This window comes from Pogona vitticeps, chromosome 3 (genome assembly GCF_051106095.1).
Source record: "Pogona vitticeps strain Pit_001003342236 chromosome 3, PviZW2.1, whole genome shotgun sequence".
Lineage (NCBI taxonomy): Eukaryota > Metazoa > Chordata > Lepidosauria > Squamata > Agamidae > Pogona > Pogona vitticeps.
The window spans coordinates 115,924,548-115,950,903 of record NC_135785.1 but is presented as its reverse complement, the minus strand read 5'-3'; the positions used below and the strand labels follow the sequence as shown (position 1 = coordinate 115,950,903).

The 26,356-nt window shown below is 40.2% G+C and overlaps 1 protein-coding gene across 2 annotated transcripts; it reads left to right on the top strand.

The window, feature by feature from the left end:
* Window positions 1-1,402: 1,402 nt before the first annotated feature.
* On the top strand, window positions 1,403-24,402 carry ORC2 (origin recognition complex subunit 2). Of its 2 annotated transcripts, none has more exons than XM_020791165.3 (18): window positions 1,403-1,797; window positions 2,457-2,560; window positions 4,174-4,268; window positions 4,969-5,112; window positions 5,355-5,441; window positions 6,976-7,068; window positions 7,535-7,566; window positions 8,890-8,947; window positions 9,919-10,106; window positions 10,643-10,741; window positions 12,644-12,753; window positions 13,957-14,089; window positions 15,199-15,295; window positions 17,544-17,690; window positions 19,389-19,560; window positions 21,308-21,369; window positions 22,765-22,883; window positions 23,659-24,402. In XM_020791165.3, the coding sequence occupies exons 3-18, from the start codon at window positions 4,184-4,186 to the stop codon at window positions 23,740-23,742; spliced, it is 1,710 nt and encodes a 569-aa protein (XP_020646824.3). In that variant the 5' UTR covers window positions 1,403-1,797; window positions 2,457-2,560; window positions 4,174-4,183; the 3' UTR covers window positions 23,743-24,402. The 2 variants fall into 2 exon arrangements, with proteins under 2 accessions (XP_020646824.3, XP_072851044.2); XM_072994943.2 differs by having other exon boundaries at window positions 1,423-1,562.
* The last annotated feature ends 1,954 nt before the right edge of the window (window positions 24,403-26,356 follow it).

The following is a 26,356-nucleotide window of genomic DNA, read 5'->3' as shown; positions in this document are numbered from 1 at the left end:
CATTCACATTTACCATCAACCACATCTACATTTTTTTCAGGATTTTCCATCACTGACATACGAATGGCGTAGTCTCTGGCTTTGATGAGGAAATGTGTCCTGCAGGTTGAAAATGATCCCCCCGGCCCTGGTCTGGGCACCTTATTGGATAGACAGTTTGAAAGAACTATGCCATCCCATCACCCTATCTGAAAATTCAACATACTGGTTTTAAGCAGGGAGGTTGAGGATGTAGTGATTCAGTAGTGCAGAAAAATGTTCTGCAGAGGCTTGGAACCATTAAAACTATTTGTGATTATGAATTCTTCAGCCTTGATTCACCAACTGAATTTTGTGGTCACTTACTAGAGCAGAAGTATTGCAGTGGATCAGTAGTACATCTTACTTAAAATAAAGGCACTATCCTTTGTTGGACCATTCCTATCCAGCGTGTTTTAAGCGTGTGAGGATGGCATATGTATCTCTGGGGATGTCAGTGGGGAAGAGATGCACACCAGTGATATGTCTATAAGCCTGCATATAAAGGTGCAAGAGGAAGAAAGGAAGGTTTGCGAAGGGCTGTGGGTGGATGGAGGCTGAGGAAAAAAAAGAGAGAAGGGGACATCTGACAGCGCCTCTTTATGGTGGGTGGGAAAAGGACTAAGCGGTTGCCTGTTTACATCCCACTCACGAAAGAGGGTTTCCAAAGGGATACGATGGGCCAAGGATAAGGTGGAGTCCAAAGTAGGGCATTGAAAATATATTTTATCTATTCACCCAATATCTCAATTTTTTAAAAATTCAGAAAATCAAGAGTAGCCAAGGAAACGCGGACGGGACACCTAGTGTCCCTCTCTGTTCATTCCTATGCAACTCCAGATTGCCTTTTATCCAACTCCGGGAGCCGAAGAGTTGAGACGGAACAAAAGATGGGGTTCGAGCACTCTTTCGCCGCTCCCCGAGCCCCGTTAATCGCTCTGACTCGTTGGTTCCCGACCTAGTTCTTGAGTTGCAACCCCCCCAGAAGCCTTCACCACTAGCTGCGCTTGCCAGGTTTGGTTTTGTGTGTTTGTTGTTGTTGTTGTTGTTTGGGGGGGGGGGAGGCGGAGAGCTGCAGTCCATGGTTACCCAAGGCTGGGAACCCCTGGTCTAACTTCTGCCCGCCGCCGCCAAGCCTCCTCCAGCTGCCTCCGTAGCCGCAGCCACCAACGGGCGCAGCCCTCACGGAGTTCCCTCTCTTTCCCAGCTGCTCTCTCTTTCTCTCTCGGGGCAAAAGAAAAGAGGGAAGGCATTAAGAGGAATAAACAGTTATGGCGAAGAAGGAAACGGGTCACGAAGCAGCGCCTCGAGAGGAAGGGGTTGGGACTTCCTTCCCCTGCGGAACCACTTCATGCAGGCGACGTTTTCCTGGGGAGCTCGCTTCGTAGCAGCACCGGCGGCTTTCGTGGTGGCTTTCGGAGATCGTGGTGCCGCCAGGCTCCCCCTGGCCAGCCCCGTGTGAGGGCGCCTGCCGTGCTTCTTCCCTCACCTTCTCTCTTAAGGTTAGGTCTACACACAGCCATAAGACGGAACGGGACAAGAAGGTATTGCTGGACTTTCCACTCTTTAAAGAGCTTCTGAAGTCAGTTGCTCGCCTTCTATAAAGAGTTGGTCCAGACAGAAGGGATCTCGCCAGATGTTTGGATAAACCTTTTATCTTAACCAGGGAAGGGGGAAATTCAGTTCCTTAGGCTGTTTAAAATGAAAAAATAGGGTACTACAAAAGTGACGAATGCGTGGCCCGCTGAAGGATTGCAGTTCTCGCCAGTCCTGGTCCAGGTAAGAGTTGATGGAGGTTAGTTGGTAGGCTGAGTTTCAGCTTGTTGTAGGGTTTGGGGAAAATAATATATGAACTTAGTCACTTGGTCCTGAAAGCATTAGGAGAGTGAAGGTCTTTTTTTTTCCTGTAAAACAAGGTGTACAAAGCTGTACTAGTAATGTCTGCCTACTGGCAAATTTTAGTTGTGTACCTATGCCTGAATAATTTGTGCAAGATGGCAACATGCCTAATTTGGATGAGATTGTTTTCACTGTCTAAAGACTGAAGTCAGATTTGTTGCCCCAGTGAATCAAATGCTCACAGTCTTGTCTATTGGTCTGGGTGTGGTGATGAAAAAAAAAAAAAAACAGATGTGGAACACAGTTTGAATAAATGGGGGAAAATATATCTATGACTTGTTTACGGGCAGTCCTGAACTCCTGCCTCTGTATGACCAGGTCAAGTGGCTTTCTATATACACTGAATAGATTAAAATCTAATACAAGGTAATCAGGAAGTTTTTGGAAAAAAAAAAGGAAGAATACAGTATTTGGTGGTGTGCCATGTTTTACGTTATCCATCACATATGTTTCTAAACAGTTTTTCCTCAGATTCACCCCTCAAGATAATCACATTTGAATTCCCTTTATATTTTGCATTTGTTCACACTTTGTTTCAGATACTAAAGTGTGCAGAGATCCAGGAAAAGATAACTTGGATATACAACTTCCTTGCCTCTTTAGATAAGCAACTATCTATCAGCCATGCTAACATTTACATGAGGTATGTATATGTTTTATTTTAACAGCTGTAGATTGAACCTTAAGGGTAAAAGATGGGTGGGGAAAGGTCAGTGGGATGCAATATCCATCACATTCCACTGATCTGTGACTTAATCTGATGCAGAAGAAAGTAACTTTGGTTTTAATGTAATTGCTGAAGTTGAATTTATCAAGTCAGAAATAATGATTTTAATTTATCAAGTCAGAAATAATGAACTGGCAAGCCTTCTCAGGAGGGAGGAGACAGACACGTACATCATGAATCTCACAGAGCCACTTTCAGTCAGTATCTTTCAGGGTTACTTGGGGATTTTGTGTGTGTGTGTGTGTGTGTGTGTGAGAGAGAGAGAGAGAGAGAGAGAGAGAGAGAGAGAGAGAGGTGAATCTGTTGATCATATATTCTAGGCTACGGAATCATCTTGATATCTACTTGAAATTTTAAATGATATTCCACATAGTGATCTGCCACTATGTGCAAGCAAGCATTTTGTACCACTTTCTGAAAATTTACACTGGTTCAATTTAAATGGTATTATGTCATTGTGATTTTTGCCTCTCTCATTATAGTAATGCAGCTTTGGGGGAATTCAACATTATAGCATAATTATAAACCTGTTTCTTGAAACAAATCTTGCTGAGTTAAGCAAAACTCAGTAGATTAAAATCCTAGGTGCTGTGATGGGTCTTGCAGGGTTTGTTTGTTTTTGGGTCCCCCCCCCCAATTTCCTATGGGTCTTGCAGGGTTTCTTTGCTTTTTTTTCCATTTCTGAAAGGTCTTGCATGGTTTGTTTGCTTTTATTTCCCCCCCTTTCAGCTGGAACGGATTAAGTGCATTTCCAATGGGTCTTGCAGTGTTTTTGTTTTATTTTGGTTTTTTTGATGTTTTTGTGATTTTTCTTCTTCAGCTGGAACGGATTAATTGCATTTCAATGCACTTCTATGGGAAATGGTGCTTCAACTTACGACCATTTCGAGTTACGACCAGAGTTTCAGAACCAATTAAGTTCGTAAATTGACGCACCACTGCAGATTATTTTAAATAAGATTAGTTTTAAAAGTTCGTTTTAGTCCAGTCATGTCTGACTCTAGGGGGCGGTGCTCATCCTGTTTTCAAGCCGTAGAGCCAGCACTTTTCCGAAGACAGTTTCCATTGCCACGTGGCCAGTGTGACTAGGGAACGCTTTTTGAAGCTTGGGTATTATGTAGAGGCCCTGAGCCTAAATTTCACTTTACTAGACTGTTAGTGGGGCTGTACCTTAAATTCAGTGTGGTAGCCAACATGGGTGTTCTGGAGCTGCTATTCTCAACCGTTTTTTGGTCACTGCCATAAACACAATATGAAAGAAATATAGATCGAATGAGGATTGCGTAAGTTGTATAATGAACCTTATAAGGCAGTGTGTGAATACTTATTCCAGTCTGTGACCCCCTTCAAATGTGCCAGGATGCCCCCTCAGGGGGCCATGTGGACCCTGTTGAGAATGACTGTTCTAAATGCTAATAAACCCAGTAGGGATGTGGTAAAGTAGATAGGCCTCTTCTCATTTAAACATGTCCTTTGAAATGTAGGAGCCCTTGCTAGAAATATGAAACATTATTTTGTTTTGGTTTTAGATAAGTTGCTATGAGTAATCCAAAGAGCAGCAACATCTTAGAAGTCAAATTTGTGGCAGATGAAGATGTCATCAAGCACATTTCTGAGGATGCTGGTATGAATTTATTGGCTACAGGAACCCTTATTATTTTTAAAATGTTAAAACAAGGTACCAGATACAGTGGTTTGTTGCACTGAGAAAATGTGTCATATTCTGCAACCTATCTGGTCTTGAAATTTAACCAGGACTCTCAGTACTTCCTGAAGGAGTTGGCTATGTGTTGTAGAGGTTTTTTTTTGTCTTACAGCATTTAAAAATCTTAAAGTTGAAAGTTAATACTAAGGAAAAGTGCATTGATATTTATATCAATCATGCAAAAAATTTAGGACACATTCATCTAGATTGGATGAACAGTGTAGAGATATTTATCTGAAATCTTCATGTAATTTCCGTTGTCTTGCTTTTCAAGAAACTTTGACTATTGACTTCTCACCCAAGCTTCCTTGAAGTAATATATTTTGGTGGTCTGCTTTCAGTAAAAAATATACATAGGGATTAAATTTTTAAAAATTTATAGCTTCCTTAATATTTTGACATCTGTGTCAGTATTTCTTTGAACTGAACTGAATTAAATCTATGTGCAGAAGAATATATAATATATGAAAAGGCTTTAGTTGGGACTTATGTCTGATTGAACGGTTGTGCTGCAAGTACATATGCAGGCGAGAAAAAAAGACACATTGCAGCAGCTACAGGAGGATGGTGTACTATTTTTTAATATTCAAAGCTTAAAGCTTTATTGCTGTGCTTTCAGGTCAAAAAACACGGAAAAACAAAACTCAGCATACACTTGATGTTAAAAGATGGATGAAGAAAACAGAAGACAGCAATGATGACGAGGCCCAAGATATTTTGGAAGAACAGAATTATGTGTCTGTCCTAGGGATAGATGTCCAAGGTATTACGGAGGGAAATGTAACATTTTGGGAACATGTAGTGTCACAGGCATAATAACATAGCAGCTTGCTGTGAAATAATTCTCGTTAAGAATGATTCTAAGGGTGACTCGCTCATTTTCATTTTAAAATTTGAATAGTGTTTAAAATTTAATACAATATAAGCTGTTTGCTCCCTAGCACTGAATTATTATAAACCCTGCCCCTTAAAATTTTGCTTCTGAAGTTGGTATGTGTTTTTTAGGATCTTTGAAGAATGGCTCTGCAGCAGGTGGTGGAGATGTCTTCTCGTTTCAAACTCCAAAACGTTCCAACAAGATGGCAGAAATGGGTATTACTCTTCTCTGCTCTAGTCTTTGTGCTCCTCAACATAGAATGATTGGGATTTATATAATTTGCAACTATTTAGGGGAGTTGTTAGATCAGAGGTCTTTGGCAGGGGCTGGGCGGGATTTTTTAATTAAAAAAAATAAGTGCATTGAGATCGGCTCAATTCTGGGAGAACTGGTACCATCCAGTTCTCATACACTGCATTTTATAGCCATTCAGACAAAGAACCGTAAGTACACAAATCAGAATTAAGCATTCTCATGGGAGAGAGAGAGAGGTGTGTGTGTGTGTACAAATAACTTACCAATTTCCTTAATTTCTCTTACTGTATCAGGCTCCTGATTAATTCACAGCTGACTTTGCATTTTCTTGCTTGATGCATCATGACTTTTGTTCTCTGTCTGTGAACTATATTTTATTTTCTCTTGATCCAGGAAAGTTATCAGAGTACTATTTTCATGCCCTTCTAACAAGTAACAACTCACATGTAGAATGTGCAAGCTATCTTTACCCTCTGCCTCTCAAATCCTGATTATGATCATGGAGATTTTAATAGAGAGAGAGGAAAGTAATGCTGAATTTTATTTCCAATTTCTCCATCACAGCACCAATAGGGGCTTTAAAAATAAATCCTCTTTGATACTGTACATTGAGAGTCTATTGACATCATTGAGTCACAAAATCTTGGGTTATAAGATTAAACTGCAGTCCTGAAAACCACATGATTAACCTGGTGGGCTGTTGTGGGTTATAACATCTACTTCAGGGTGGCAGTCTTCAGCTTTGTGTAGCAAAATGTTTCTAAAACTCACAAGATTTTTTGGAAAAAAAGAATTGTGTTGGAACAAGGTAGATTTTACAATTCAAATGTCAAAACTCTGCTTGGTGTACTTTGACCGTTGGTGTCCTTAAGGAACCCTTTATTTTGAGAGTTTAAACCACTGGGGATTGACCAGGGTACAAAATGGTGTGACTGTATGGAGAGGAAAAGGACTACACCCTGTCCCTGCCATTGTCAAGACACCTTGTTTCTCCACCCTGGGCTAAGCATTTTTTTCCTTGACGGAGGAGCACTCCAAGAACAATTTTGGAGGCTACATTTTGCCCGTACAAGGATAGTTTAACTATATGTGTTAAAATAGCCAGCCTGTCATTAATATCAGTGTTTCCCAACCTGGTAGTCCTGACCCCCATGGGGGTTCCAAAGTGTTTTCTTGGGGTTTGTGAGTTGCCTTATATGTGTTGTAGTCCTTATTAAATAATCCCTTCCTTGGCCTTTTGGAGCAGGATATTAAAGTTAGCATGCATAGGTATGTCTGAGAAACAGGTCTTTTGGGAAGAAGGAAGCCTCTGCTTTCTGGGATGGGATGACTAAAATGCCTTTTTATGCAAAGGTGTTGGGAGGGGTCGTCACAGTTGCTTGGCTATTATAAAAGGGGGCTACGACTTGAAAAAGGTTGGGAACCATCGATTTATATCTTACTAGTATGTTAGGTGCCAGCTTCTTTAACCTGCCATCTCTCTTTGTTTCACAGCCTCTGAGCTAGCTCATCAGGCAGGAAGGAATGTGATACATGACAAGTCGAAGAGTCTTGATGCAGGAGTGGGTGTTTCTAAAAATAGCAAAAGTAAGTTCTGTTAAAACACACTTGGCAAACCAGTTGTTGAACAAATGTTGTTTCAGTGGCTCAGATTAAGGAATTGCTTGCCAGACATTCCAGGAAAGTTATTCTCTGGATCTATAGATTTGCTCAAATCCCTCTGTAGACTTGAGGATGTAAATATGAGATGGGCAGATCAGTTAAGAGATAACGAGGGCTTGTTTGAGAAAGATTAGTATGACAACAATGACAATTTAATCAATTCCAGCACAGCTTCATATACCTAACAATGTCTTGAAAAAATCTGTACTTTTGTTCCAGTTTATTATTGGGGGAGGGCAACATGATGAATTTGTCACCCATCTAGGAAAATGAATATGTTGTCCTAAATTCAAGTTATCTGAAATTTTCTTTGTGCCATGCAAAGGGATTGGGAGGGGATTGTTGTTTTTAGGTGCTGGTTATTTGTGACCCAGTTTTGTTCAATTTTCAGAATATTCTACTTCAGGTAAAGGTGAAGCAGAGGTAAGTGGCAATTCTTCTTAACACAAGTGACCATTGTTGTATTTCAGAAAGAGACAGGATCATAGTTTTTTATATTTAGAATCCCCTGTGTTTTCCAGTCATCTGCATTAAGGAAAAAGACTACATTGGTGCCTCGCTTAGCGATTGCCTCGTTTAACGATGTATTCGCTTAGCGATGAGGTTTTTGGAGAGATTTTGCGCTCCATTTAGCGATGTTCCCTATGGGGAAAATTCGCATAGCAATGTTCGGGACCCTGCCTCGCTTAGCGAAGACAGTTTTAGGTCCCCTGTTTCGCTTAGCGATGTTCCATTTTCGCTATTTTTAAAATGTCTTAAAAGGTTCAAAAACGGGTTTAAATGCTTGGGATCGTTAGTGCACCTTCTAAAACCTTTGCAAACTTAATTTGGCTTTGTTCTGAGTCTTCGTTAATTTTTGGTGAATTCCCCCCCCCCATTGGAAAGCATTGAACTGCAGGTTTGACAGCTGTCAAACCTGCAGTTCAGTGCTTTCCAATGGAGGAGAAAAAAATTCACCAAAAATTAACAAAGTGTCAGACCAAAGCCAAATTAAGTTTGCAGAGGTTTTAGAAGGTGCACTAACGAGCCCAAGCATTTAAAACCGTTTTTGAACCTTTTAAGACACACTTAAAATTGCAAAAACGGACATCGCAAAACCATTGGAATGCATTGAAAAGGTTTCAATGCATTCCAATGGGGGAAACATTGTATCGCTTAGCGATGTTTCCTATGGGGATTTTCGCTTAAGGACGGCAATCCATTCTCATTGGAACGGATTAACCGGTTTTCAATGCATTCCTATGGGAAATGGTGTTTCGCTTAGCGATGTTTTCCCATAGCAATGTGTTTTTTTGAACCAATTAACATCGTTAAGCAAGACACCACTGTATGTTCATCATTGTACAATAATAGCATATGCTTATGGCTGACATTTTTTCAAACCTGTGAAACCTGACATGTATACTAAGGTGGGGTGGTCTAGGATTGTGCGCTTTAGGCCTATTTTATTTTATAAAATGTATTAATTAATTTGAATTAATTTATATTTGTCAGTGTGTTTGAAGCTTTTATTACCATCTTCAACCATGTTCCTTTAGGCATCACAGTGCCTAAAGATATGTTTCAGAATAAATACAACCTGCTGGCTTTACTTGATCTGCAGATCTAATAACAAGAGATTCCACTATTAGATTTCTGAAAACTAAATTTAATTTCTGAGTTTATGTGTAGCTAGATAATTTAGAGTATTTACCCAGAACAGACTTTGTTTCAAAATATGATTAATATTTTTACTCTTTTCAATAGTGTAAAAAGAGTGAATTTGTGTCAAAAACACCTTACAGACTCAGGAAGAGAATTGCAGGTAAGGAGTAATGCTTACAATAAACTGAAGTTTAATACGTATTACAAAGCAAAAAGGGTGCTGCTTATATACCACCCCATAGTGCTTCAAGCACTCTCTGGGCAGTTTACAAGCTACCGTAATTATGCAGGCTATACATTGATGACATTCTATAACATGAGCAATCATTCTTTGCCTCTCCAATTCCAGAATTGGAATATTTCTGTGAAGCAACTTTCTGCCTGGTGCTTTAATACTAAATCTAAAGTATGGAAAAGCAGCACTGTATTGTATGAGGCTCTATACTTCTTCTGTCAGGTTAATCCTCCATTGACTTGATTGTGCCTATCAGTGGTAATCATGGCTATAATGAAGTTTGCAGTTGTGTTGCATTGGCACTTCCAAAATTATGAGTAGATGGATGTTGGAGTGTCTTTTCTGATACTAGCCTAGAAAGCTGCTACCCAGGAAGAAGAGAAATAGATCTTCTTTTGTGATCTGCCTCAAAAGACAAGGTGCAATAGGAAATGCAACTGTCCTATATAGATTGAATTAAGTTGATTAATTCTATTCTGCCTGCCCATTTTTTTGTTTGTTTATAAATCTGCTTCTGTTGTGATTGGATTTTAATTTATTATTTATTACCATAGATTTCTTTATCTATTAAGTCATTTTCCTACACTGACATGGGTAGAAGCTGTTCTGTAGAAAACATCATTGTCTTGGATTTTTAAATTTGGCAAGCCCTTGTTAGGTCTGTCCTCCCAACCTAGATAAGGGGGAAAATAGTATGTTCTGTTGGCAGTTTTGGTAAATGGCATTTCTCTATCCATTATGTCAAGTGTAATGTTTATATTCTTTCCTCCACAGTAAGCAACCAGAAAGTTGCCAGAAGTCTACAAGATAGACTTGGGGGCGATAGCCGCCTTGCTCGGTTTTTTTTCTGGCTGTTTCTGTCCTTGATTGCCTCTTAATAAACCTCTCCTTTTCAGCTTTAAACATGTGCTCTGACAGTGAAAGTGATTATTCTGCTTCCTGCTCTGAAGAAGAGGAGGAGGAGGATAGTTGCAAAGAAGCTACGGAGGGCACTCCTCAGTTTGAAATCCCAAGCAGACCCCAAGCGTCTTCTGCGCCCACCAATAAAGCAACGCAGGCTAAGAGACCGAAGAGAGACGTTCCTGTGAGTACGGATAAAGTTTAATTTGTTACCCTACTGAAATTAAAAAGAAATACTGCATTTTAAAACAGCTATATTGATATTTAAAATAAAAACAGAAACCATTAAGTTTCAGAGTCTGACAGCATGTGTTTAAGATGCGTATTGCAGCCCTGCTAGTCCAAACTAGCTTAACTCTGCAGATAAAGTTGACCCATTCTGATAAAATGCATCTTAAACTAAATAAATGGGGAAATATTAGTGCCTTTTTCCAACCAGAGTTAGTGCACGTGCAAAAGTCGCTTGACTTTTTCATATCCTTGACAATAAGATAGAAGGTAAACAACATGCTAACAGTTCAAGTGCTTGTCTTCAGTTACGCTCCAGTTTACACAGGTCAGTTCTTTTTTCACTTTAAAACCTTCTCTCATCTTTTTCTTCTTGTTATTCTTTGTTCAAATGAAGCCATCAATCAGTTCTCTCCATTACTTCCCCTGTAACATTTTTGCGGGAGAGACTATCTAATTATTCTTATGTATGTGGGTGTTTTTTTTTCTTAGAGCAATTTAGTGGAGGAGTATTTTGAGGCACATAGCAGTTCCAAAGTTGTAACCTCTGACCGGACGCTTCAGAAGCTGGCGAAGAAAAAACTGGATCAGGTATGGTATGTGATCAGAGATGGCTGTATTTCTAGAATTTTCCCTGGACAGCTCTGTCAAGAACCATGTCTGCAATTTTTACTGGGCTCTCTCAAGTTTCTCAGTCTAGTTTAATATTTACATCTCTGTTTACCTTATGGGCAAATGAACTGGCAGTTTTGAAAAGGATGAAAGAAAAAAGATTATCAGTTCAATTAAAAAAGGTGTATTGGGAGAAAAAATGTGCTGTTGTTTGTATTGTCCAGCAACTTGTAAGGTATTTTGAATACATTTTCTGATGGAAAAGATTACTAATGGAGATATTTGATGTTTAGTGTGGTGTTACTTTGTGTAATTCACATAGTATGCCAAACTCTGATTTCTCCCTCTGTTAAATAATTCACCTGACTTATGAATTTGATGCCCAGCTTCAGCAAGGTGGTAATTGTTAGTGAAGAGCATCTGGTTGAAGGATGAGTTTGGCCTCCTTTGCAAGTGGTTTCTGCTCCTCTGAAGGTTGAGTTTTACGGTTTTTACAGACTCAGGGCTTCTGTGGTGTGTAAATATGTAAGTGGCCTCTACAGTGTACGGTCTGTTAATTGCATATACTCCTGGACTGAGAAAAATGTGGTCATTGCTGATAGAACACCTTGCTCTTGGACTGTATGCTGTCCTTGTTCCTTTTGAAGACTAAAAGCTGCGCCAGCTCAATATTCTGTGGTGGGGACAAAGAAGGCGTGTGGTTGGTTTTAGCTCCTCATCCGTTTTTCAGTACAGGTGAAAGAGCTGCTTTTAATTTTTAAAACCTTTAATGGTTTTGAACTTTTGACACCGTAAGGGGTTTTTCCCCACATTATCTGTCTGACCATACATAGGTAAACATTTCTTGAAATTTTCAAGCCATGGGAAAGTGTCCCATGTTTTTCTAAGGGGAGAATAATTAGTTTAGGAAATGGAAATATGTGGACTTGTATCCCCATCAACTCTGATGTTATTTAACAGCATAACATTTATGCAGCTAAATCCAACTATTAGATCCAGGAGAGCGAATCCATTGAATCAGTGGGACCAACAGTAGTGTTGACTGACCAAAGTCTGATGGATTTATGGGTCTACTGTAGTTGGAACTACAATTGAATTCAGGTTGCTATTTATAACTTAGCATATGAAATTATACTATTTGGCCTATGTATGGATTTTACAGAGTATTCTGTGCATGTTTACTGAGAAATGTAAAACCTATTTTAATTGTAGTCTTAGAGGTATAGTTGTCTTAAATTTTGTAGCAAGCAGTTCATTAATCTTCTGATGGAAGAGGGAGAGCGAGATCCAAAACAGTGCAGATGCTGTGCTATTGGTATATCCAAATTACAGTTGACTAGAAGGAGGAAAGCATCTATGGAGCAGAACACTTTGTACTCTCTTTTCATGATCATGATTATCTATCTATCTATCTATCTATCTATCTATCTATCTATCTATCTATCTATCTATCTATCTATCTATCTATCTATCTATCTATCTATCTATCTATCTATCTATCTATCTATCTATCTATCTATCTATCTATCTATCTATCTATCTATCTATTTTTTTTTATTTTTTTTTATTTGTATGTATCCCGCCCATCTGGTCTATGCAACCACTCTGAGCAGTTAGTATCTTTAAAGTACAGAAATGCATCTTGGGTTTCATTATTGTATATACTGTATACACAGGAATTCCTTTTTTTCAGGCTGCAAGATGTTTCATATTCAAATCTTCATATTTACATTTTGATTGAAACCTAATTGTAGAAAGCATTTTGCTCATTTGATGCAATCGATCATGATTAAGAATTTTATTAGTATATCATTAAGTTTATTTATATTTTAACATCTTCTTCAGTCCTGTATAAAAGCTGCTTTCCTTCTCCTGATACAGGAATCTCTACAAAACCTCTTGAACAAAGTACCTGTTGCATTTGCTGCTGAACGTGAAGAGTTAATAAAACAACATAAAATGCTCTTTTATAAATGGATGTTGCAGCTGCAGTAAGTATCCGACAGGTTTCTATCAGAACAAGTTTGCAATAAGGCTTTGTTTTGTTAAAAGACTTCAAAATAGTTCTCATTGCATAAAACTGTTTGTTTTTAATGTGGTTAATTGTTTTTCTGGAGCTGAGGTCTCCAATAACAGAAGCTTCATGTGGATGATAGTCTTAGTGCTTCCTCTCCTTCTTTGTAAATAGAAGGGAAATTACCATCTACAAAGGGGTTTCGAAAGTTTTAATTTTGTGGTCAGTGGTTCTGTGCAACAGAAGAATACATGAGATGAAATACATCCAAGATTGTACTTGCTTGTAAGTAGGCTTGCATTCACTGTCCAGATAAAATGTATAGGAGATAAGAATTGGTGAGGTTATATTCAGAGTATTGCTGCATGTGTCTTTATCCCAATGAAGGCACCACCTTTGAAATCAGGAAGTTAATCACATCATTGCCATCGATTCATGCAGTTCTTCAGTGTGTTTGATGGATAAAAGCATTATTGTTGTGGCCTGCCATTTCTCCCCATTAAATGTAGCCCATCCAGAATAGGAAAGCTGAGAAAAGGGATGATGCCAAATGTTTTTGCTAGTGCACCCTGTGAGGCAATTGGGGATAATATGGGGTTCCTGCACATTTTTCTTCTAATCTTAACTTTCAGTCGATAGATTGGTAGCAAACAAGCAATGTCCAGTAATGTGTTACATTAATGGGTAAGAAATACTGGTTCTGTGTGTAGTGCACATGAAGTAACAGTTAGGATGAGCTTACCTAGGCCTTCTGCTTCCTACCACATTGCTTCTACAGTCCCTCCATTTCTCCTCACTTGACAAGCAGGTCCGTTTCTCAACTGCAGTTTGAGGAAAAATAGATAGGGGATAAAGTTGCCTAAACAAACACTCCTTTCTTCTCCATCATATCTTTCCTTCAATTATTTCTGCCCTCTTTTCTGCTTTTTATGGTGAACATAAAGATGTGAATCCCACATTCGATGCTGAACACATAGCTTTGGCTTTTCAGGCCTAGAAAAGTACTAATAGTTGCTTCTATGTTTTTAAAGATGTCTGTGGTTCTTGTTTAGGACCACATACGTGTTTGCAAGAAAGAGCAAACACATTCAACCATTTGAAGAAGAATATAGCAATATCAAACAGAAATGGCAGGATGTACCAGGCTTGTAAGCTTCAGATTTTTTTTTCTTCCTTGCAGCCTGGGATTCAATATTGTCCTATATGGCTTGGGATCAAAGAGAGACTTGTTGGAGGATTTTCGGATTTCTTTCCTTCAGGATTCTATTCATATCGTTGTGAATGGGTTCTTTCCCAGCATTACTGTGAAATCGGTGAGCAAAAGAAAACAATCAGCATTTTTTTTTTGCAGAAGTCTGTAAACGTTAAGTACATCTTTTGTGGTCATAGATAGCTTTTCTGTTCCATGGCTCAAAACAGAGTTTATTAATTTTCAGCTGTTAATTTTGGAGCACAAAGACAGTCTGTGCTGTAGGTACACATAGACTATATAAGTGGGACTTGCTTGCAAATTCCATTTATATATTAAAGAGCAAGCTATTATTCTATTAACTTGAAACTGAGCCTGATCATCAAAGAGTCATGGGGCACCTTTAAAACTAACATTTATTACAGTATAGAGTGAACAGTTGCGGATTATAGACCCCTTCGAAAAAATGTAATCTTCAGTCAAGATTCTTTTTAACTCAGCAGTTTTTCTCTCTAATTGCCCTTTGAAGTTTCTTGGCTACACAAAGGCATTTCAAGGTCAGTGATAAAGTGGAAGATTGGAGTGTTCTGAAACTGGCTGCTCCCACCCACCCCCCGCAATGTTGGTCGTTCTAATGTCCGATTCATGTTACACAGAATAAAACAGTGTGGAGTGTAGAAACACCTTGCTTAACAGAGGATAGTGTAAAAGACTAGGAGAGGAACAAGTGAATGAGCCCCTGATGTTGTGGGTGACATTGTTAGATCTTTTAATAATATTACAGCAGTAGATGCGGCACGGTACTTTGTAGCAGGATGCTCTCCCTGTGTTTGTGGCCAGGTATCATTAATTACTAATTAAAGACAGACAGGTGTCTGTAAAGAAGTACAAGCCTACTTCCCAAAGCCCATGGGAGGGAATTATCATTACCTAGGATGAGTTGTAACTCATTGATGCGTTTTAATGTAGTTGAACAAAGAGAACAAAGATACACAACACTAATAGACATTCTGTCTTTGTATTTCCATATTTCAAAATGTGTATGTGAAAGGTACTTCTGTGCCTTTGAGTGGGTTTTTTAAATTGCATATTGCTATCATTATAACAATGTTTTAATGTTTTCAAGTTGAGAGAGTAGTCAGGGCTTTGTTTTTAGTCTATGCCTTTTAAGTGCCATACTAGTGCAAAAAAAAAAAAAAAAAAGGATGATGACCTGCCGATTTTCTGTGCCAGATTCTGAATTCTGTAACCGAGGAAGTGCTGGATCATGTGGGTGCTTTTCGCAGTCCCCAGGATCAGTTGGACTGGATCATGAAAAAATTTAGAGAAGGTAAATGTTTAGATGGGCAAACTTGAATAAATCTAGTAATTGGCTGCTTTATGTTTAAATACACACAGCTATTTTCAAATGCATTGATGCTAAGCATGCTTCCTAATAAATTAACTTTGATTGCTGTAAGTCATAGTACTTGCTTCTGTAAACTTTGAGGTACAGTGGTGCCTCGCAAGACGAATTTAATTGGTTCCGCGGTCAATGCCATCTTGTGAAAAATTTGTCTTGCGAGGCCTGTTTTCCCATAGGAATGCATTGAAATTTAATTAATGTGTTCCTATGGGTTGTTTTTTTAAAGTCACTTACCAGGTAGGGAGCTGGGGAAGCACCATCGGAGGACTGGCAGGGGGGTCCCCTCGCCGCGATCGCTGGCTTTGGAGATCCCCCGCCAGGCCTCTGATGGTGCAGGAAAAGCCTCTGAAGTGCTCTGAAGCCGGCACGCGTGGTTGCGGGGCAACCAAACAAGTGTTCTGATGGTGCAGAGAAAGCCATTGGAATACTGGCGGGGCTGCCCCGCAACTGCGCACGCTGGCTTCAGAGCACTTCGGAGGCTTTTCCTGCACCATCCAAGGACTCACGGGGGTGCTGGGCTAGTCTCCGCAAGTGCCGCTCGCCGGCTTTGGGGGTCCGCCCGGGCTTACCTTGCACCATCCCAGGACTCATGGGGGTCCTTCTACGCGGTGATGGCCGTTTGCAGAGGTTTGTCCGGCACCATTTTTGAAGTTCCCGCACTTTCCCCCTGCCTTTGGCAAGCCTCGGAAAGTAAAAAGTCTTTCTTTTTTTTTTTCTTTTTACCTTCCAAGACTTGCCGAAGGCAGGGGGAAAGGGCTGGAACTTCAAAAGTGGTGCCAGGCAAACCTCTGTAAACGCCCATCGCTGCGCAGAGGGACCCCCGCGAGTCCTGGGATGGTGCAAGGTAAGCCCTGGGGGACCCCCAAAGCCGGCGAGCAGCGCTTGCAGAGGCTAGCCCAGCACCCCCCATGGCAAAGCGCTGCTTTCAGAAGCCTCCTGGGGCTTCGTCTTGCAAAACGGCCATAGGAACGATCGTCTTGCGAGGCACAAAAAACCTAGCCAGACCCATTCGTCTAGTGAGTTTTTTGTGCCGCAAGACAATTGTCTAGCGAGGCACCACTGTATTGGCTTGATCGACACATTGTAGCATAATGTAGTAGTAGCCAATGCTTTGCTTTCTACTATTCAGTCTAGTGCACTCTCATGGTTATGCATCATTATTATGTGTATATTTCAGATGTGTCAGTACAAATTAATGTTAAAAGATAAATCATCTGATTACAATGCTGTGCCTGCTGAGCTAGCTGCCAACATGTAAGGAAATAACTTTTCCTTTTAAAATAACTTTTTAAAAGTTCATGCTCTTTCTATGTAAAGATTTTTAAGGAACACATATAAAAGTGATAAGATTGCTATGAAAATATTCCTCTGAAATCAAGAGAAATAGAAATCTATCCTATTAGAAGAAGACAGAATAAAGGAAGGAAGGGAAATTTGGAGTTTTAGTCAGAATCTGTGCTAAATTCCATGGAATAGTATGGGTGCAAGTCTTCAGAGTACAAGCACAACTAATAAAAAAAATTGCCATTCCAAAATGACTCTTTTGAACGCTTTGTTATTAAGGGTCAGAGTCACAAGTTCCATCTTAATTTTGTATTCATGGCCTACCAATTATCCTTCCAGTTGTCCATCTTCCTTCCTGTGCCCTCCTCCCTTTTCTTAGGACTGACAGTTCCAGAGGGTCTCCCAAGGTTCGAGAACACATTTGGGGGCATACAGTGGCCTGCAAAGGTTGGGGGGGGGGAGAGGGAGTGACCCAAACATAAATAAGTTTGAAATGTTATTTTTTTTCCTCAAGTATTTTATGGTGTCTGCTTTGGTTTTAAAACTAACTAACAGGCATGGTGATGCCTGCCATAAATATTATAGTATGAATTAAAGCTAAAAGGCCTTTTAACCTTGATCTGAATGTTCAGAATATTTATGTTGCATTGTTAAGTAACTATGAGTTCTGGAGTCCCGGAAACTTAAGAGTGGATTGGCCTGAATACCTGTGTCTTACTATAAGCTGTTGTTGTGATCTTTGGAAGTAATTAGTAGCGACAGATAATTTGTCAGTTGGACTGTTCCTAGATGACAACTGTCAGCCATTGTTCTCAAATTACACGAGAAAGCCTTCCTTGTCAGCTTAGTTTTTTTAAACCGTTGTTTCTGGCTGCTGTGTGTTTGCCAGATCCCCTCTTGGAGCTCTATTTGCTTATCCATAACTTGGACAGCCAGATGCTGCGAGGAGAAAAAAGCCAGCAAATCATAGGGCAGTTGTCGTCCCTTCCCAACGTCTACCTCATAGCTTCTATTGATCACATTAATGCACCACTCAGTGAGTATTTTTGGACCTTTCAGACCTGTGTATGTATTCATTATGTATTCATCATCTCCCTACCTGGTCCTGCTTCCTCTTCCTCCTGCTGTGCTGCCACCATTGTCAGACAGCGGACCAGCTTTGCGGTTTGGTTTTTCACGTTCATTCTGGATAGGTGGGGGGACTGCCCACTCACCCCTTCCCACTGCCCTGTCACCTTCCTACCTGATCTTGCCGCCACCACCACCACCACAGCCATCATCATGAGAGGTAGCATCTGGCTCCAGGAAGGGAAGCCGGCCTGCTGTCTCTGCCCAGCTAATCAGCAGACACATGCGAAGAGACAGCGGGCTGGCTTTGCTTCCCTGAGCTGGGTGCTGCCTCTGTGCATGCACCCATCTATCAGCTGGGTGGAGGGCACCTGCACAGTTGGCTGTAGGAAGCTGGGCCACTGCTTCCACCCGTGCCCATGCTGTCCAGCTGATAGGTGGGCAGATGTGCAGAGACAGTGGGCCAGCTTGCCTTGCTGAAACATGAACTGGCCTGATTAGTTAGTTTTTCAGTTCCTGCCCAGCTCTACATGCAAGCAGGAGCCTCTTCTCTTTAGACTTTTCAGTGCTTCCCTGAAAAAAGGCAGGGAAGGGGTAAGGTAAACTGGATTGGTGATTCTAGATCACAAAATGACTGAATGGGTGAGTAGTAATTAGTTGCTTAGTGCTTCCAACGCTGTAGAGATGAGCCCAGTTGGGCTTATGTATTCTAGGCATTCTCCAAGGAGCATTAGAAAGTGGTTGTAGAAAATAAGTATTTATTAAAATGGCTTATTAAACAGTGAAGTACTTAAAATAACTACAGTGGGGTCTTGACTTGAGAACTTAATCCATATTGGAAGGCGGTTCTCAAGTCAAAAAGTTCGCAGGTCAAATCTGCATTTCCCATAGGAATGCATTGAAAACCATTTGATCTGTATCTTCTCTTTTCCGTCCATAGAAACTAATGGGAAGCTGCTATTCTGCCTTCGACCACTAGAGGGGGATATATTGTTTCTTTTTTTCTTAGGTCAAGAAAGGTTCAGGGAAGGCAGGGAAAATACAGTCCAGGCAGTACAGTACCAGGCAGTCTGAAGACTGTCTCCCAATCCACTCTCTAAACGCTGAGAGGAGTGAGGAAGCAGTCAGGCACCCTTTTCACTGGCCAACAGTTAACTGAAAGTTCAAATTTTGCACTTTCCCTGCCTCCCATGTGGTTTTTTTTCAGTTCTTAACTCAAATCTAAGTATGTAAGTCAAGTCAATATTTTCCTATGAGAGTGGTTCTTAAGTCAAAATGTTCTTAACTCGAGCCATTCTTAAGTCAAGACCCCACTGTATTCAACTTACGCTTTTAACTTCATAGAGATTGTTACAATAAAGTCATACACACTTTCTCAATTTGTATCGTAGGCCTAATTCAAATAATAAAAATGGAATTGTAAGAAGCAGACTGGAGAATCTACCATGTACCCTTTTTTTTGAAATTACACAGATATTTTCTTTGTGTTAAACAATTCCAGTTAGAAATTTCCCAAGAATGATAAATATTTCAACTCTTAATTCAGAATGGAATCTGATGCAATAATTTTTGGAATTCCAATCCTGCCCTCTGAATTCCAAAATCTATGTCTGAATATTACACTTTTTAATCTTTCTTTACTTTTATTTGTCTTTTGCTCTTGTAGTGTGGGATCAGGCAAAGCAAAGCATGTACAATTGGTTGTGGTATGAAACAACCACATACAGTCCTTATGTAGAAGAAACGTCTTATGAGAACTCACTCTTGGTACAACAGTCTGGATCTTTGGCTTTAAGTTCCCTCACACACGTGCTACGTAGTCTCACTCCAAATGCAAGGTAAGAAAGCCACATTCACTTGATCACAGCAAAAGAGTAGCTTTGTTGTGATCAGGAATCTAGTTTTCAGGTCAAAGGTAATACAGTACATCCATTCTCCCCCCCCCTCCCCCCGGAGTATTTCAGCTGGAGAAAGAAACTTGTTTTCTTTATCACAGATTGGGATGTGCTACCTGAACCCTGTATTTTCCTAACACCACAGAATTACTGTGATCTAATATTTAACACAACACAGGTGAAAATTGCCTAAATACAATAATCAGCCCCAGTTAGAGTCAGTGGCTGAAAGCCTGTTGCATAGCTCCATGTGTGCAGTGGCAATGATGTCATCAGGAGTGGCAGATTGCCACTGTTTAAATGCTTCCTTTTGTGATTTGGGGCTCCATGTGACTTGTTGCATTATATAAGAGTCACATACACCTCAAAATCACCTTTTATCATTGATGATTTGTTTCTGGTGATGATGGCTCCATTGTGCATGTGGAATTACACAACAGGATTTCAACTATTGAATCAGTTGCTGACTAGCATGTCCACAGTTTTGTAAATCTCAGTGATTCATTGTTTCTGCTCTAGATGGGGCTTCACATTAAAGACCCACATCATTCCTTGTAATATTTATGTGTTTTATTTTATTTGTATACTGCACATCTACTGTAGCTACTGAGGCCACTCTGGGCAGTTCACAGCAAAATAAACAGCAAAAGCACATTAATATATGCAAACATAACAACAATATAACTTCAGAATAAACAAATATCAATCAAACTTAAAAAGAAAACATAGAAAACAGTTGATAAAAGCAAGATGGCAGAATTGGTAACTTAAAAGCTAGAAGATTCTCTGCTCTCTGTTGATTTAGTATCTTGAAATGCCTGTTTAAATAACCACATTTTCAAAAGTCTCTTAAAGGTCCCCAGTGAAGGGGTCAGACAGATCTTGGGTTGGAGTTTATTTCAGACACGTGGTGCAACTATAATACTATGGATTGGCTATCTTTAGCCTGGTGGTCGCTATATGTCTGGTCTAGGATTTATGATGGGTGGCTGGGACTGACGGGAACTAAATCTCAAACATCTGGAGAGAACCAGGCTGGAGAATACAGTAATATCTAATATATTTCTTCAAAGATTATATTTTCATCTCCTTTATTGTCTGTCAGAAGAGTTGTTTAGAAATACCTGATACTTCCAGAGCATGAGTACATAAAAATTGTTGACTATGTATGGATAATTGAGAGAGCCAGCGTGGTGTATACATGGTTGATCTAGGGCTTGGAAGACCTGGATTCAAATATCTCTGGGCAGTGGAAGCTCACTGGGGCATGGCAACAGTAAACCTTCCCTTGAACATATCACATACCTTGAAAACCCTCTTATGGCTCCTGTAAGTCAGAAGCAACTTGGTGGCACACAACAACAACAACAGAAATTTAGCAGACCCATATGGGGATGAAACCTGTGCTCAAGAAAGGCATTCCTACTTGGGAAAAGGCTGTTAAAAACCTGGGTATTCAGTAAGGACTAAAAAGAGAACGAAGCAGTATTTCATCAGAAGAAGAGCTACTTTAGTGTTAAGTAGAATCCCAGAAGATTATAGAACAGAAAATAAATCATGTGAAAAGTGGTTGTGTACAGTTCTCAAACCTTTTTATTTTCTGAATTCAAACATGTTTTGTCCTATAATGTTGTTTTCTGGAAATAAGTAAGTTTCTGTCTTACGTTCTGTCGGATCTTTTTCTTCTCAGAGGGATTTTCAGACTTTTGGCAGAGTATCAGTTAGAGAATAAGGACAACCCCTCATGCCCAGGTGAGTAATGTACCAGTTCTTATGATTTCATTTTGATTCTTTTGAGAGGCAAAGCTAATGTGGTGCTGGTACCATGAAAACTGGTGACACTCAAGCAACACTTTTGGTGGAGGGCATAAACTCTTAAGCTTGTGTATTTACTAGTCCCTGTATAAATATACTGAAACTTCTGTTTTGAGGAGAGGCAATTTAGTGTTAAGTAGTATTCTTTTAAAATGTTGTAACACTGGACATGGGCTTTGTGATTTGTACGAACGGTTGCTCTTCTGATTCTTATTAACCTTTCGTTAAAATACAGTGTAACTTTAAAGTGAAAACAAGAACCATACTGGAGCTTGTGTCCAACTGTATAATTTTACTAATGTAAATATTGTGTTAACGTTGTGTATGCTTGCACAACTAATAGCAGTAAGTAGTGGCCCGGAGATAACACAAGCAAATGTCAACTACTCAAAATCAAGCCCAGTTAGCATTATATATGGACATGAATAGATTTGAGAAAGTGGTTGGCTAGGGCTAAGTAAAGTTAATTTAGCTGTATGCATTAATGGAGCATGCACAAAATATTATCCATGATTTTTATGGAGGATATCAGCAAGCAGTACAAGATGCTAGCTGAGAAAGCTATGAATTTCCAGTTATATTCAATATTTCAGAAAATGTCACTCCAGTGGCATAAAGAACTGCTAACAATCCTTCAAGCTAGGTAGGAAGGAGAGATACCAGCAAGCTGGTGGCACTGAATTCCCAAACTACAGATATCGTGTTCTGGAAATTTCACTAATGTGTTAAATAGCATGGGGAAAAAAATGGAGTCCTGAATCACGCCAAAGAACAACAGATGGAACTTCAAATAGAAGTCCTCCATCACTACTTTCTGAACATTCTCAAGGAAAGATTAGAGCCACTGCAAAGCAAAGCCTCCAAATGCTGTCCCAGGAAAGCAAATCAGAAGAATACCATTGGTATTGAAAGCCATCAGGAGGTCCAGCAGACCAAAGAAACACAGATACTTTGAGCTAGATTTACAGTTCTGGCTTTTAAGCAGACTTCTATTTGCACAATCCTTAATTTGTTTTATTTCCAAGTGAAAGGGCAATTCAGAGCACCCAAGGAGGGGGTGAGCATGGGATTAATTCATCAAATTGTGCAGCAGCATTATGTCTAAATGAACAGACAGATCCTTATGGTGAGCAGTGACTCCTAGATGCTCTGAGCTTGACCACGAGTCCCTTGGTTTGCATTCTTAATACATTTTTGTTTTTTAAAAAGTCTTGCTATATGCATTTCATATTAGAGCCTTTGGGGGGGGGGAAAGAATTTTACGTGTTCTCGGCGTCATCAGGAAGTGCTGAGAACATGAAACATTACTTATCTCCTTTCTTCCCTTACTAGGGCTTTCCTTCCATGATTTCTACCAACAGTGCCGGGAGGCCTTTCTGGTCAATAGTGACCTAACTCTTAGAGCTCAGCTCACAGAATTCAGGGATCACAAGCTTATTCGGACCAAGAAGGTACGTTAGGTTACCTTAAATGCAAAGCTAATATGGTCATTTAGTTTGTCATGTCAGAGTTGTTGAAAGAATCTGTAGTAAGGATTTGGATAATCAGTAAATACCAGTAGAATGTCTGTTGGAAAATGGAATCTCATGTATAGGATGAATCGGTTGTTAATCTCCACAGTTTATTGTTATGGTCCTTAGACCAATCACTTGGGGAAAAAATAGACATTTCCAGTTTCCAAAATTCCAAATACTTTATAAAAACATTTGACATTAAAAGACCATTTAAAATCTAGTATCTAGCTACCATAACATTTCAAAATTTCAGGTTCTTCATAAAAAATTGGCATTTAAAACCCAATTTAAAATCTAGTATCTAGTTACTGTACCATGGAATTTCCGAGGCCTGAATATCACCATACAAAATCTGGCTATTGGATAAGTAATCTTGCAGTCTGTATCAAGAAACTATTTTTTCTTTGATCAGTGTATGATGACCTCCTTACAAGATAAAACTCAACATGAGTTTAGGGCTGAACATTTCCCCTCCATTTTTATGTATGGAGAGCCATGAGTCTGCAGTAAAACATTCTGACTTGTATGTAAGTTTTAAATTCAAGCAAAAACCTTGGAAAATCAAAGTTTCAGTTTGTTTTATTGCAGTAATGCATCGTGCACTGTAACCTCTATGAACAAATACTTGTCAGCATACTGGAATTTTAATGTTTAAAAATCCTTTGCCCTTGTTACACCTCTGAACTAATGTACACAATGTGCTTATTTTCAGGGTGCTGATGGAGTGGAATATTTATTTATTCCTGTGGATACTGGAACGCTGACTGACTTTTTGCAGAAAGATAGTGAAGTGTGAAAGCTCGCAGACATCCCACGGCAATGTTCTTGATTGTTACCAGAATACCTCCCACAGTGTACCCAGTTTCCAGATCTCAGGAGTCTGATTTATCTGTAATTACGCAGTAATCAAAACCGTATTTTAGGTCTGTCTGGATCTTCTCAGGTTCCCTGTTTGTATGAGGCCTTCCTGCTGTCTATTATATTAGAGATTAAAATGTTACCTACTGATAGTAATGTGCCTTCGGTTCATAAATCCTCTGGAAATTAGGGCTTACCTGGGGTAGCCTGTGCTTGAAAAGGTGTGTTGATGGCTGCCAGCAGCTTGTTTTTATTTTTTTTAATGCAATGGATGCGTTCTTTCAGTAGAATATATATACAAATTACATAATTGCTCCTGCATACAGGTGAGATGGAAAATAGGGATCTGCCTGTACTGATAAAACATGACTGCCAGACATACATTATATTGTGGTTTGTTTATCAAAATATATTTTAATTGAGAACAAGATTTACCCTTCCAAATATAAGCCATTAAAGTTTAAATAAAAAGTAGCAACTTGTTTCATTAGTAAAACACTGTAAAATGCAAATTTTAAACTAACTTTAGTAACAATTGAGAAGTAAAGATGTGATACTTTTAAAAAAATCTTCTGAATAAAAATGTTTACTTCTGTTATATTTTAGAGATGTATTTGTATGGCTGTATCATGTCATGCCAATAACCAACTGTTTGCTGGTCCACACTATTAGAGAGGAGGCCGGGTAGGTGGGGCTCGTCAGCCCTGGAAGGCAGCCCATCTAGGAGAAGGAAAACTCCGACTTTAAACCTCCACTGCGTTGTGGCTATATCCACTTATGGAAAGGGCTTCAGGAGATAACCTCGAGGCAAAATCCGGAGCCGGAGTCTCGGAGGCAGTTTATGTCATTCCACCAACTCCTGCGACGTCACTGGAACCAGTTGTACTGGCTCTTGCCTTTCCACTGGACTATTTCAGTGATGTGGAGAAGGGGGATTTGCTGCTTGGGTAACAGCCTATCCTCCATATTACTTTACCTAGGCTTCGTGCTCTGGAGAGGACACTCCAGCTTCGCATACAGCGTCGAAACAACATGGGAAGTAGCAGTTACTGGTCAGAAGTCTTTGCTCAATTGGCATAGAGCAGGACGCCAGGGGCTACTTCTGACGGTGGGAGAGGTCATTGCACCTCACTAGGTAGATACCACCCGCCTTAAGCTGGGCAGCCCCCAGCCAGTAAGGTGCTACCTCGCCACGGTCTGTTAACTTCACGGAGTGCATGGGGTTTAGGGTCAAACCCGACAAGCAGATCGATAACCGTGCACCATGCAACAATCATAAGAAAACTTCTGCCCTAAAGCTGGGCACCTGGAATGTACGGACAATGACCCCTGGCTTTCCTGACTATGGCTTTCCTAACGACCTGCAAGAAATAGACGATGTGCGCAAGACAGCTGTCATTGACATGGAACTGAGTAGACTGCAGATGGGCATTGTTGCCCTGCAAGAGACAAGATTGCCAGACTCGGGATCTGTCAAAGAAAAAAACTTCTCATTCTTCTGGCAGGAAAAACCATCAAATGAGTCCAGGGAATATGGTGTTGGCTTTGCAGTCAGAAATACTCTGCTGAGATCCATTGTTCCACCTACTGTGGGGAGTGAAAGAATCCTGTCTCTGCAGCTCCACTCATCAGCAGGACCAGTAACCCTCATTAGTGCATATGCACCAACACTGTCATCCACTCCAGAAGTGAAAGAAATTCTATGATGATCTGGCAGCTACTATCAAAAAAGTCCCTGAAAGAGAGGCACTGTTCATTCTTGGAGACTTTAACGCTAGAGTTGGTGCTGATCATAATTCTTGGCCCACTTGTCCAGGCCGTTTTGGCATTGGAAAGATGAATGAAAATGGCCAACGCTTGCTGGAGCTTTGCTGCCATTATGGTCTTTGCGTCAGCAACACATTCTTTAACACGAAGCTGCAACACAGAGTTTCCTGGAGACATCCAAGATCCAAGCATTGGCATCAGCTCGATTTAATCCTCACTAGACATTCCAGCCTTCCTAGTATTACGATCACACGCAGTTACCAGAGTGCTGATTGTGATACTGATCACTCCCTGGTGTGTAGTAGAGTAAAACTGCGAACAAAGAGAGTATATCACACGAAAAAGGAAGGAAGACCACGTATTGACATCAGGAAGACTCGCGATCAAAGAAAAGTGAAGGAATTTGCCCAAGCACTTGAGGAAGCCCTTCCAGGTCCGGCTAATGCAAATGCACCTGAACTATGAGAACACTTCAAGAACACTGTCTATAACACCGCCTTGTCCACCTTTGGCAAGAAGACCCAAAAGATGGCTGACTGGTTCGAAGCCCATTCAGAGGAGTTAATGCCAGCCATCGAGGTTAAGAGAAGAGCTCTAGCAGCATACAAAGCCTGTCCTAGCGAGTACAACTTGCAAGCTCTTCGAGCTGCTCGCAGCCCAGTCCAACAGGCTGCCAGGAGATGCTCCAACGACTATTGGCTCCAGCTCTGCTCTTATATACAATTAGCAGCGGACACAGGTAACATCAAAGGAATGTATGACGGTATCAAGCAGGCCTTAGGTCC